The 14,619-nt window shown below is 43.5% G+C and overlaps 1 protein-coding gene across 1 annotated transcript in view; it reads right to left on the reverse strand.

Annotated features, from left to right (window-relative positions):
- The window catches only part of chkb (choline kinase beta), a 33,519-nt gene extending 20,302 nt beyond the window's left edge, over window positions 1-13,217 (reverse strand). The window contains exons 1-3 of the mRNA XM_072562763.1: window positions 12,502-13,217; window positions 3,571-3,679; window positions 824-937 (exon numbers count right to left, since the gene is read on the reverse strand). Coding sequence (XP_072418864.1) covers window positions 824-937; window positions 3,571-3,679; window positions 12,502-12,833 — 555 coding nt within the window. The 5' untranslated portion in view covers window positions 12,834-13,217. The remainder of the gene's footprint in view (window positions 1-823; window positions 938-3,570; window positions 3,680-12,501) is intronic.
- Window positions 13,218-14,619: the final 1,402 nt, after the last annotated feature.

Genomic DNA, 14,619 nt, shown 5'->3' on the forward strand with positions numbered 1-14,619 from the left:
CAAGTACAAACATCTTGATCCTCAACTTTGAGACCCGGGTTCAATTCCCACCTCAGGCGACTGACTGTGTGGAGTTTGCACGTTCTCCGCGTGTCTGCGTGGGTTTCCTCCGGGTGCTCCGTTTTCCTCCCACAGTCCAAAAATGTGCAGGTCAGGTGAATTGGCCATGCTAAATTGCCCGCAGTGTTAGGTAAGGGGTAAAAGTAGGGTCTGGGTGGGTTGCGCTTCGGCGGGTCGGTGTGGACTTGCTGGGCCAAAGGGCCTGTTTCCACACTGTAATGAAATGTAATGTAATCTAATCTATGTCCTATCCTACAAGTAGATTTTCCTTACTTTCCATGAGAAATATTTGACAAACACAGGAAACCAGATAGCTTTAATCCACTGCCCTGAAGAGCTTTCAACCTCACTGTGTTTCAAAATGCCAAATGGACGCAGTGTAATAAACATATTCTCCCACTAAGCACTAACAACCATCAAAAGTGGGAAGAGGGAAGACGACAAGCCCCATTCGCATTGGAGCATGGCTTGGTGTGTTGAAATGGACAAGGAGAGAAAACTGGTTGTAGGCAAGATCCAAGGAAGAAATAGGCAAGCTTCAAAAACCTTTACTAAATAAACTCCAGTGTATCAACATCCACCAACTCCAAGGACATGCATCATCAAGCCTACTTACATCAATTAGTTTGTCAAACCCTCTAACATCAAACACATTCCCAAGAGAGCTTCAAGAATACAGTATTCATGCACATGGTTGAGAACACATTTCAAAGCAATAAGAGATTCAACCCAATGTGACATAGAAGAAAAGTAAAGTTCATACTGGAATGTACTGTTCCAGACGCCCCTGTGGAAATACTCCATACAATCTTGGTCCCAAGGCACGTTCTGCCAAAACAGCAAACATCACACTTTCCAATATCAGAGAATCCACACCCTACAAAAAACAAAAGCAAAGTCAGGTTAATCATTATACCAATAATAATAATATTCAAAGTGCTTTTCAAAGCAGGATATTTTTAATTCCTGATAAAAGCTTTTTTAGCTACATCTGATCTGAGCACAGTTTCTAATTACATTCAGTTTCAGAAACCCTGGAATAAATAAACAAACAGGCAGTGCTTTCACAGACCACCAAGAAATATGGATATATATCATGTGAGGAGAGCTTGTTTGCAAAGCACATCTGTATTAATATTTGGCCAGCTACTTGGAATTATGCCAACTAGAGCCTGCATTCAAACAAGCATCCACCATTTTAAGAGGGATACACATTAATGCTCCATGAACTCAGAATTACACTATCATTCTCATCTCTCTAGCCCACAGATGCAAATTTTAAAATGTTTTCCAGTTACTAAGATGACTAAATACACAATCTATATTAGGTTTTAAAAGATGATCAATCAGGTTTCTCAAAATAACTTTTGATTTATGAAACCAAAAACTTACTCAACTTTTATGCAATAATTGGTTAACAAAAAGTCAAATACAGATATATAAATGCAATTCCTCCAAATACCCCCTAAAAACACAAGTGCACACAGTCTTCAGGAAAAGAGAAAATATGCTTTTGCAGAGATTGACTTTGAAAAAAACAACTTAGTTTTGCTTGAAGGATGAAGCACAAAATGTTCGAAAGCTTGTGGCACTAATGTTCTAGCATTTGTGAAATACAACATACAGTTGTCTGTGATGTGCCATGTGCATAAATTGTTCAGGAAATACAATCCTAGATTTTCCTCTAAGCACTCTTCCAAAATGAAAAAAAAAGGCATTTCACTTTAAACAAAAGTTTTTTTCAGAAATGGAAGATTAACAACAGGACAATTTGTTCTTGGTAGACCTACCTACATCTCAGCTTGTTCTTAGCAGGCTACCCTTCACTGAACGAGATTAAGAGAACTAGAACCTTCTCAGCCATTGCTTTAAAAACAAATACCTGCAGCTGACTGCAAAGCACAGAATTATCATCTGGTGAGTCAGTTTGGAAACTTTGGTTAACAAAATTCTCTAATGCCCATTGTGAATTTCAAAGTATTTCCCCACAGGGATACTCCCAGTGAAATCTACACATTGGCAACTCTGCAGCTCAAACCCTTGTCCAAGCTTTAAAGAACTGACAAGTAACCAAAATATACACAAGATAGAGAAGCAGGAAGTTAGCTGTGGGGTTACTATTTGCACAAAAAGCACCATATGAAAGTGTTGTTTTTAAGAGGGAGGGGCAGCTGGGAAGCAGAACTATCCTTCTTTTCTGATGAAACATCACTATAAGGTTCTCAGACTAGTTGTAGGGGAGGATTTAAGGAGGGTGCTAGTGGTAAGAGTAGCTAGAGACCTACAGAAAGCTGATCATAGTCCGAAAGCTATGGCGTTTAGCATGGACATAACATTAAATGGTACTGGCTTATCAATGTTTTGATGCAACAGAATGCGATCAATCATCGGCATACAGTAATTTTTTAAAACAAACCTCAGCTGGTGCTGACATTTCAACAGAATCTGAATGGACACTATGATATTAATTCTGTTAACAAGTGACAATACATAGCAAGGAGAAAGAACATTAAGGTATCCCCACTTGAGACAAACATTGTTCTCTAGTGCAAAGAAGCAAACACCTTGTAAAGTGGGGGAATAGAACTAATTCAACATCTGAATCTGTTTAGAATTGCTTCCAATTCTATGAACCACAACTGGAACACAATGAATTGGCAATTCAAATGAGGTCCTTATTGCTAGCAAATTAAAGATTCCCACAGTAACCAGGTGTTATTGCGAGTATACACAGTTTGGGAAGTTAGTATATCAATCATCAGGAATAATTTTGAACTTCAGAAGCAAAAAAAGCTCAATTCTGCTGCATTAACAGGAGCCCACTCATATCCAAATGTTTGAAATTTAGCCTAATGAAAAATACTTCCTAGAAACTTTCCGTGGACAGGATGGCAACTCCATCTGGAGGCAAGTAATTATCAATCAAGTCTAATTAAATCTTGGATCTTTCTCCATAGGAATTATTTTCACTTAGACTCCACTTTTTGTCAGTATCTTGGACTATCTTGACACTTATCAATGGTGGTCTCCAGCCAGTCTCTTCTCTGCTCACGGTTCATGTGACATTTGGTGGCATGCTTTTCTCAAAACTCTATCATTCTCATTACACCTGGATACCAGAGGTTTATTCTCGAGCAACTGCCTTCAGCTGCCTCCAATCACCTGGGGGCATCCTCTCCACCACCCTGGAGCACCCTACAGGGTCTTGTGGGCTCCCCTTTTATAGCCACTGAGTGCAGTGGCTCCTGGATATTGAAGCAGAACAGTATATCCCATTGACCTGGACAGTCCTGCTCTTTAAATGCTTAAAAGGCAATGTAAACAAGCCCAGAACAAAAAACACATGGCTGCAAATGCTGCCCTGCATCCCTTCTAGAACAAGAGCTTATACATCTGTAGTGAATTGGCGGAATCTTGAAATGAAAAACGACCTACGGAATGGAAAACATACCAAGCAACGTATTAAAACTTTGCGATAGTTGGCATCTTTCTTGGATTAATTGCACTCACCTGCAAGATGGCTCCATAAACACGCAGTAGAACCTGGCGAGGTTCATCCCCAACACTTAACACATGGTCCGGCAATGCGCAGAGGTACAAAAGATTACTCAGACCTCCACTAGAGACAGAAAGAGGAATCAGGTTGTAAGGCAGAGAGACTAAGATGGTTGAACGTTTTGAACAGTTTCAGAGGTTTCCCTAACATGGCACATTCTTTCTACGGAGCAATCAACTTACTCACTGTCCGATACAGTGTGGTAATTGTTATGCTGCACTATCCTGTTACTTCAAATCCCACTGTAATATGATGTAAATTTGAACTGTTAAAGATATCTGTAATAAAAAGCTAGCAATAATTAGTGCTTACAATGAAACCCTACATTAGTCAACATTTTCTGAAGCTTGCAAGTCCTGGCTGACTGAAGACAATCAACCTGCCGCTCACTGCATGGTCAACAAAATGTCTTGTTTGCTATTGTCTGCCAGATATCAAGATGTAAGGGTGGCACGGTGGCTCAGTGATTAGTACTGCTGCCTCACAGCACCAGGGTCCCAGGTTCGATTCCAGCCTCGGGTGACAGTGTGGAGTTTGTGCATTCTCCCTGTGCCTGCCTGGGTTTCCTCCGGGTGCTCTGATATCCCCCTACAGTCCAGGTCAGGTGGATTGGCCAGGCTACATTGCCCATAATGTTAGGTACATTGGGCAGAGGGAAATGGGTCTGTGTGGGTTACTCTACAGAGGGTCGGTATGGACTGGTTGGGCCGAAGGGCCTGTTTCCACACTCTGGGGAATCTAATCTAAACTAAAATATGTATTTGGCATCACAACAATACTGAACATTATCTAAATGGTGAACAGTGTTCCTGCTGCTGAACAATTTATTAATCTAGACAGTGTCAAAAATTCCCCTGGAAACCAATTTATAATCAATCCACCTCACTTATACAGACTATAAACTCAAAATATTAATAGAATCTTGTTTTACATAGGCAAATAAAACCACTGGGAGAAAGGTGTCAAGAAGATGGCCAATGCACTCCCTTGGCAGCTCCCTGATCATTTGGAGTCTATTTGCCTGGTTTTAAGAATGAAGATTGACAGTTAATAATTCATATTCCTTCCTTATGCCAATGACGGCCATCCGATGTGTGCCATCTTATAAGAATTGGTGTTTCTTTATTTACATCTGCTTGTGTACAAGCCCCGTTGAGTTCAATGTGAAAAGTTGATTTCTTGTTACCCTTTTAAGAAGGATCAACGAGATGACTAACTTTGGTTCAGCAAACCAGAGTACTGGAGTTCATTCCAAAAGGAGCGTTATAGTACACTTAAACCTAAAGCCATACCTGTTCTGCAATTGCGCAATTCTGTTAAGTAGCATACTTAGAAATTATCACTTCCACAACTTGTTCAGTACTGCCACATCAGTCATAAATGTTGTTGATGAATTAAAGTAGTGACAAGGCAAAGAGGTTCAATTTCGACTTATTTTCAAAATGACTAGAGGACCCCTTATTGATACCATTAAAAATGTACCAGCTCACTTTTGCCTATTAAGTTAAATTTGTATTTGTGCCCACTCTGCAAGTTTATTAATGTCTTTGTATACTTTATCATGACAGGCCTCAATATTAATTACATTACCAATTTGGTGTGGCCTGCAAATTTTTCTATAAAGGGTACTCAAAACAGCAGTTAACACTGCTAACTATAGCCTTTGCAGAGTTTGCAAAAGTTCATTACTTCCTTAGTCCTGTGCTGTCTCCATTTGGAACCAGCGAATGTAACTTGTCTTCAATGACCCTACTGCAGAAATGCAAGTGCGATATTATACTGTCAACACTAAGTGGCCTGCAGTTGTCGGTAATATTCTCTCTCAAACAAGCAACTACTTCCTACTCCTTCATGTGTTATCCTATCCAGGGATGATTATAAAATTGTCAAAAGTCATGTTGTTATCTCCAGACTTATTCCCCAGAGGATACAGCCAGAACTAATTCTCCATGTTCTAGATTGGAGTGGTACTGGAAAAGCACAGCAGTTCTGGCAGCATCAGAGGAGCAGGAAAATCAACATTTCAGGCAAGAGCCCTTCATCAGGAATAGAGGGGGTCCTTTGCAGTTCTGAGAGTGTGGGGCCCTCAGCTGTGGCAGGGCAGACAGTAGAGGGGTTAGGTGCCGGTGCATTGCTGAGAGTGTTGAGCGGAGGATCTTGGAGGAGAACCGTTGCTGGTGTTTTTGAATCTGTAGTCCGTACTGTTTGTCCTGTTTGGATCCGAACTCTGCTGGTTTAAAGGTGGTCCATAGTTCATGTGGGATGAGTTGGTTAGAGCCAGGCACTGAGGAAGTAAGTGCGGCTGTGGTAGCAAGTCTGCTTCAGGGCAGAGGAAATGACCTGGGAGTTGCAGTGGGAGAGGGACTCCCTGAGATCCTTGTAGAGAGAGGATGAAAACTTCTTCAAGACAGGCATCCTTGCAAGAGGATTCGCAGTACAGTTAAAATCAACTAGGTAAAAACAAGGACTGCAGATATTGGAAACCAGATTCTAGATTAGAGTGGTGCTGGAAAAGCACAGCAGTTGAGGCAGCATCCAAGGAGCAGGAAAATCAACATTTCGGGCAAAAGCCCTTCGCTCTATTCCTGATGAAGGGCTTTTGCCCAAAACGTCGATTTTCCTGCTCCTTGGATGCTACCTGAACTGCTGTGCCTTTCCAGCACCACTCTAATCTAGAATCTGTTTCCAGTATCTGCAGTACTAATTCTTCATATACTTGATGAAGTGATTCCCTTTTATTGCTTATTTCATCAGCTGTTCCATACCTAGAAGGAGTAATGATTTGCTGTCATCACATATATCACATTTACTAATATGGCTCTCAGCAGCTAATCCTGTAACTCCTGTTTTTAACTGCTAGTTGAAGAATAATGGAAGTTACTTCAGGTGACCTTAGCTATAGTACCTACATAATAATTTCCTTTAGTCACTCTACATTATCACATTCCTTTGCAATACCCTTAATATTAAATATCACTGCCATACCATCAGCCAATGAAAATAGCTCCCTTCCTTCTGAGTGACTGACTTTAATCTTGCACAATTCTTTGGCTGTTAACTTTTTTTTAAAAGCCTCACTTAGTTCAATAGTAGCACATTTGCTTGAGTCAAATAGTTCATGGTTCAAGCACTTCACAAAGGACTTGTTTCAGACTAACAGCTGTGTATTATAGTACTGCTGGAGTAATGCACTGAGAGGGCGTTACCACCTACGAATAGAACATTAAACAGTGTCTCTCCACTTAGGTGGTTGCAAAAGACCCCCCGATGCTTCTGGAGAAGATAGGAATGTGATGTTGCTGTATTAGTTGCATTGAAAGGCAAAGTTCATTTATAAAAAGATAATCATTAAAATAGCTGAAAGGTTTTAAGAATGCGTCATGCATTTAGGACAAGCAAACCTTAGCAGGACTTATACACTTAACGGTCAGGTCCTAGTGAGTGTTGCTCAACAAAGATCTTGGAGTGCAGGTTCATAGCTCCTTGAAAGTAGAGTCACAGGTAGTTACCATAGTGAAGGCAGAGTTTTGTATGCTTTCCTTTATTGGTCAGAGTTCTGCATTTAGAAGGTAAAAACAATAACTGCAGATGCTGGAAACCAAATACTGGATTAGTGGTGCTGGAAGAGCACAGCAGTTCAGGCAGCATCCAACGAGCAGCAAAATCGACGTTTCGGGCAAAAGCCCTTCATGTTTTATTCCTGATGAAGGGCTTTTGCCCGAAACGTCGATTTTGCTGCTCGTTGGATGCTGCCTGAACTGCTGTGCTCTTCCAGCACCACTAATCCAGTACTGCATTTAGAAGTTAGGAGGTCATGTTGTGGCTGTACAGGACAGTGGTTAGGCCACTTTTGGAATATTGCATGCAATTCTGGTCTCCTTCCTATCGGAAAGATGTTGTGAAACTTGAAAGGGTTCAGAAAAGATTTACAAGGATGCTGCCAGGGTTGGAGGATTTGAGCTATAGGGAAAGGCTGAACAGGCTCGGGCTGTTTCCCTGGAATGTCAGAGGCTAAAGGGTGACCTTATAGAGATTTATAAAATCATGAGGGGTGTGGATAGGATAAATAGACAGACAGTCTCTTCCTTGGGGTGGGTGGGGGAGTCCAGAACTAGACGTTTAGGGTGAGATGGGAAAGATACAAGAGACCTAAGGGGCAGCCTTTTCCACAGAGAGTGGCAAGTGTATGGAATGAGCTGCCAGAGAAAGTGGAGGCTGGTACATTTAAAAGGTGTCCTGATGGATATATAAATAGGAAGGGTTTGGAGGGATGTGTGCCCGGTACAGGCAGGTGGGACTAGATTGGGTTGGGATCTGGTCACCAGTTGAATCGAAGGGTTTGTTTCCATGTTGTACATTTCTGACTCCTTCATAAAGGACACTACATAAATGCAAGTCATTTCTATTTCTAGAAATATTGAAAGTACACAAATTAGCATGACAGGATTTTAATTCACACTTCCTCCATTAATGCAGTAACTTCAACACAATGCTATATGCTTAAATAACATGCCTGCAAGGTAGTGAATGACTACAAGCAACTGTATGCATTTAGTAAGGTTTTTACAGTGTTAATATCTTAAAATGCCATTTCCTAGATGATGGCAATGAGTTATTCATCCTGCAAGCAATGTTATTGGAGTGCTCAAATTGAAAGATTCTCACCTCCATTCCTGCTCTCTGCCATGATGATGGTAGGACACGATATTTAGCAATTGATGCTTAAAATGGAAGAATGCCATCTGGCAAAGAGCACAAATTGAGCATCAAGTGCCTGCATCCATCTGCCTGTTCCAATGCGGAGTAGACAATAAAGCACAAATAAGAGTGGCCTTTCAGTCTAACTATTACTCTTGCACTGCAACTCAAAATCCCTATCCAACTTCTAGATACCTTATGGAAAAACTTCACACTTTGTCCCCATTGATGTACAGAAACTATTGAAGACAATCAATCAGTTTGAACTCCTGCATCCTGACATCAGCCTACAAATTGCATGCACAAACTACTAAACATTCTCTAGTCCTAGTGGTTTAACTTCAAATTGAAACCAGGGTTAAACTTTCCATTTTGATTTAAGAAAAAAAAAGGATTTTTCTGAAGGGTTTTGTGACTAAGCAAAACCTTTAACGTTTCACAGCCAGTTAAAGCCATCTCAAGGCAGTCACTGCTTAGACACACGATCTTTCAAACATTCGTGCTGTTTTCGTGTAGTTTATAGATTATGCCACAGCTGCTCACTGGGACATAACTGCTCTTCAATCAGTGATGTTTAATCTCAGTCAAGAATAGACAGGACCTTGTCTCTCATCTATATGGCAGCAGCCAGAACAGATTAGGCTTTGCTCTTAAATCTGTCATGAAGCTCAAATCCATGGTCTCCAACTCAGAGGAAAGAAAGACTGTTCCATCAAGGCAAGGCACTACTCTCCAAAATCCCCACTTTCTGACTTCATTTCAATTTTGAAGAGCTGGAATTTGCGACTTCTTAACTCAGTGATGCAGCAATCATGGCATACCGTTAAAACCTCTCCCTAGGCTGTGAGCATTGAAGTGCTGGGACTTTAGTGAAAACGCATGCAGTGTTTTGGCATTTGCTGATGATACGAAGCTAAATGAAAATGTGAACTGTGAAGAGGACAGAGGTTGCAAAGGAAAGGAACATCGACTAGTTAAGTGACTAGGCAGCAAAATGGCAGAAGATGCTGGAAGTGCATGGTTAGTCAGTAGAGTTGTGACAACAGAAATACAGAACACTTATTGAAAAGTATATTTGTCAACACCGGTGTTCAGGGAACTTGGTAATCAGACAATGAATGTAAAATTAACATGGATATAGCAAACAATTCAGAACCGAGACACAAACATACAAAATATGCATAGTAGGCCATTCAAGGAGTACATTGAAGGCCGCAACAGACAGACTTTTGGTTTACCATGGAATCAAACAGCTGAGTAGGAAGGGAGAGTTCAAGCCTCAGATCAAACCCACGATCAAATTGAATGGGGGCATAGCAGGCTTGACAGGCAGGTGATCTACTTATGCATCCATGTCATCGTGAAACATTCTTGAGTTCAGCTGCTTCAACCTTGCTGTGCCATTTAACAAGATCATGGCTTCAGCCTAAAATGGTGCAGTGCTGGTTCAGACAGGGATAGTAGGACAGCCAGGTAAAAAATCCACTCCAGAGAAAAGTAACAATATCTGATTAGAAAATGTCACTAAGGATCTCCACACCACTTTCCTACTTACCCATATAGCCTTTGGCTCCCTCATTAAGGCAGAGGTAGTTGGATTTTTGGCTAAAGATTTCAATGATCCTGTCTCCAACATTCCCTGGGGAAAAATATTCCAAAGACTCATGACCCTCAGAAAAAAGATTCGCCTCACTGCAGTGTTAAATAGACCATCTTATTTTTAAAATGTCTGATACCCCATTCTCTTTCACAAGAGGACTGGCACACTGATTTTGTCGCAAGGGGATTACAGCATACCAATAAAGGTGGCAAAAGTGAGAACTGCAGATGCTGGAGATTAGAGTCAAGAGTGTGGTAGTGGAAAGCACAGCAGGTCAGGCATCAAACGAGGAGCAGAGAGTCAACATTTCAGGCAAAAGCCCTTCATCAGGTGGGCTACAGTTATATAGGGCTTAAGCAAGGCTAAGCCTGGAATACAGCACATACGTTCCTGAAAGTGGAGACAGAAGCTATTTGCATTGGAAGCAGTATTGCAAAGATTGTTATGATTGGTCCTTCGAAAAAGGCTGCCGGTCTATGAAGGGTGCGCAAACTGGACATAAGGTTTTGTTGGAGTTTAGAATTAGGGGAAATCATTGAAACACAAGATTCTGAAAAAGCTCAACGTAAAGTTTGTATTTACTGGCAAGGAAATCCAAACAGACAGTGCAAGGAGATTACCACCCTGGACTGAGATTAGGAGAAATTTCTTAAATGCCATGAATCTACGGAATTCTCCATACCAAAAGGATTGTAGATACTTCATCACCAAAGAGATGCAAAAAGATAGAACTTCAGTTTTAAATCAGAAATTGCTCAGCAGGTCTGGCAGCATCCAAAAGAAAGAGTTAACATTTAAGGTCCAGTGACACGTCCTCGGTTTGATTTACAGCATCTGCAGTTCTTTGTGCTCATTTAGAAAATTAACTTCTCAAAACAACAGGATGGGGAACAGCAAAGTGAAGTTACAATCCAAAAATAAGCCATGATCAAACTGAAAGGCAGGTAAAACTTGGCAAGTTACGTTACTTTCTCACCATGAGATCATCATGATTGACATTGCAGAGTCCTTTACAATCAATAAGTGCAGTACTGTTCTAATGCAGTTACTCTGTACACAGCTAGATCCCAGAAACAGCACCATGATAAATATTCCCTATCATGGTGGTGTTTTGGGAATAAATATTGGCCATTTCAGAGGAAAACAGCTATGTTCTTCAAAATAGGGCCTAACTTTAACATCCCATCTAAAAGAAAACAGTTCCAGCAAAGTAGCATTCCAAACACTACTGGAACAGCAGCCTTGATTTTTGGATTCAATTTGGACTTTAACCCAGAACCTGTGACTCAGAGGTACCTTCGAGCTGAGCCACAGATGCCAGTGATATCAGTAGCAATAAATATTATGGGAAAATAATCAGCCTCTGTAGGGAATAGGCAAGACAACAAGAATGGGGTTGAACTGGTTGAAGCTGCACTCAACAGATGCTTCCAGTCCCCATGCAGTTGAAACTACACTACCATTAGGCCATAATTTACAGGATGACCTGGAGTTGCCTGGTAATAATTCTATCATCTGAATTCAGTTACTCATTATCCGAGAGAAAAGAAAAAAGTAGTGTTACTGGAATTCAGTGTGTAGTTTGCCAAATGGAGTGTTCAGAAGCAAATTCACTTTGGTTAAAAAAATATATTTATTTAATTTAGACAGAAGGTTAAAAGCAAGACCAAATGCTAAAATGTTGGAGCAACTGAAGTTCATTTGTTCCTTGTGGTCTTATCTTGGATTGGTCCAAGGTCAAGTCTCACACAAGTCTTAACCTACTTATTAGGAAAAGTAATAGCTGGAATCGCTGTCATCCATGTAGTTTTAGTGCTTGGTACAGTTACTGTAGGATAGGACACAACCAAGACAAAGAACTCCACCTAGCCTTTATAATGACGAAGGTCTACCAGCTATCACCTAGCCCATGCACTGTTATTGGGCATTAGCCCAGTATTACTAGACTGCATTATCCACTCAACAAGGCTGTAATTACAGTAAACTCAGCAGAAAAGACAAACACAATTCAAGAATTTGAGCACAGTGTTTTCACTTGAGCATACCAGCACTTTCTGGTTTCAAATTCTCAACATCTCAATGATCAAACAAAAAAAAATTGCTGAATAAACTCAACCGGTCTGGCATCATTTATGGGGGAAAAAACAAGGGTTAACATTTCAAGGCCAGTGACCCTTACTCAACGCTTAAGTTTTGTTTGAAAGATGCCGAATCAATTCCGGTACCTTAAAAGAGTACACGATTCAACACTTAACAATAGTTAGAAAAAAAATGTCGAACTTATTGACCCATACATCAAGAATGGGACAGCGAGAGGCCGTTTTACTCAACAGCGAATCAAAATTGTACATAATCGAGAGGGTGCAATGGAGGGGAGTGTTAACAGTTTCCTCTAACAGGCTCTGGAGACATTTCATGGGACACTAGGCACCAACCTAAGGTGCCAACCCAACCCTGCAAGGATTTACTGTGCCTTATCCCCATCATGCGCACTTCGGGAATGCCTTGTCATGTCTTACTTTGGCCCAAAGCGGTGCAGAAGGAAAACAGGGAGTGGACAAAGGGGCAGACTCTCTCTCTCTCTCACCTGATCACTGAGATCTGGAACTCCTCCACTGAGATCAGCTTCCAGGAGCCAGCCAGGAACTCCTTGCACCAGGTGTAGGACCGCAGCTTGACTTCCCAGTCCACCTCCTCACTGCGGCCACCCCGGTACTGCTCGGCCTCGGAATCCTCGTAGTCCTCCTCCTCCCCCTCCCCGTCCTCCTCGCCCCCGCCGTCCCCGTTGGTGCCGGGCTCCTCCCCGCGGGGACTGGGGTTCGCCGAGCGGTCTCTCGCCCCGATGGCGCGCAGACGGTGAGGCTCCGGGGCCACCGCATTGCGGGCGCCGTCTCCCTTACACAGACCCTCGGCCTCCATCTTCTCCGTGTCGCCGGGAGCAGCAATGGCGGCGGGGAGGGGGGCGGGCGAAGACACAAAACCAGGCCACTGGCGGACAACCTTCAGATTACCGAAACCTCACCAAACTCGAGGACTCCCACGTCTCGCCACAAGACGATTACCTCAAATATTAAAAGTCGGCCGATAAAAATACCATCCTCTCGCCCGCTTAAAGGCCCCACCCGCCTTTAAGAGGTCTCCGACCTCCTACTTCAGAGCGGGCATCGAGCGTACGGCCGACGGAAGAAGGCGCAGGGCCTCAGGCCAGGCCCGGCGTTCCACACTGCGGCAGCGGCTAACGCCCAAGAGGAACGTGCGGGATGACAGCGCAGCCTCGAGCCCCACCACCATCCCCAAGGCCCCCCGCCCGGTCCACCGATAGCAAGGCCCCGCCCACCACGCCCTCAATATAAGGCAAGACGGCAGAGGGCGGGCACAGAGGCTGACTGACAGCCGCCGTACACAAATCAGACGCCGTCCCACCCCCCTGACGTGTACGGAGGGGCCGTCGGTGATTGGATGACGCCGCCGCCAGCGGGCGGTCTGGATTGATTGGCTGGATTGCCTGCGCCAATCAGGTGCGGCGTGGACAATGCCACTGAAGGGGCGGGGACAGCTCAGCTTGACCAATGGGAACGCGCGTTATGCTAGGTAGCGCCGTTCTGTTGGCTCAGCAACGACGGTGAGTGTGAGTGACAGTGGTATTGACCGATCGACGGTGCGCACCGCGGGAAAGGGACGGGGATCGCTCATTTTATTGAAGGTTGCCACAGAGGATGTCCGCAGAAGCCGGGACGGGTGAAATGTCGCGATCACTGATTGGACAACCTGAATGTTGATTGACAGGCGTCCCGACAAATGGCAGGCGGGAGTGAAAAAGGGCGCGAAGCGGGGGCTGACTACAAGTGGGATCGTTCGTAGCGGTTTGGTGGAAGGTGAGGTGGATGTGTTTTTAACCTGGAATGGATGGTAGGCTCTGAGGTAGTATAGACTGCGGGATATCTGAAGCTTGAGGCCGCTTCCTTTAGGAGTGCGACTGACGGAATGTTCTAGATACCGTGAGGTGGTTCCCGGTTATAACCGACAGGCCTTGAATGTAGCGGCTGAGTTTCGACACGGCCCATGTTTCTGAGGGCAACGGATTCGAGCGAGTTGTGAAAAGAGCCAAAGCCCTCACGAGGGAAGCTACAATACGGAATAGACCGTCGCAAGGGGGTTATTAGATTATTTACAGTGTGGAAACAGTCCCTTCGGCCCAACCAGTCCACACCGACCCTCTGACTAATGCACCTAACACTATATGGGCAATTTAACATGGCCTAATTCACATCTTTGTGACTGTGGGAGGAAACCCAGGCAGACACGGGGAGAATGTACAAACTCCACACAGACAGTCTCCCGAGGCTGGAATCGAACCTGGGACCCTGAGGCAGCAGTGCTAACCACTGGATTAGTGGTGCTGGAAGAGCACAGCAGTTCAGGCAGCATCCAACGAGCAGCGAAATCAACGTTTCGGGCAAAAGCCATGAAGGGTTTTGCCTGAAATGTTGATTTTGCTGCTCGTTGGATGCTGCCTGAACTGCTGTGCTCTTCCAGCACCACTAATCCAGTATTTGGTTTTCAGCATCTGCAGTTATTGTTTTTACTGTGCTAACCACTGAGCAACCGTGCTGCCCCCTAAGGTTAACACTGCTGCCTCACAGTGTCAGGGTCCTGGGTTCGATTCCAGCCTTGGCCAACTGTCTGTGTGGAGTTTGGGTGTTCT

The sequence above is a fragment of the Chiloscyllium punctatum genome, chromosome 44 (genome assembly GCF_047496795.1).
Source record: "Chiloscyllium punctatum isolate Juve2018m chromosome 44, sChiPun1.3, whole genome shotgun sequence".
In the NCBI taxonomy this organism is placed as follows: Eukaryota; Metazoa; Chordata; class Chondrichthyes; order Orectolobiformes; family Hemiscylliidae; genus Chiloscyllium; species Chiloscyllium punctatum.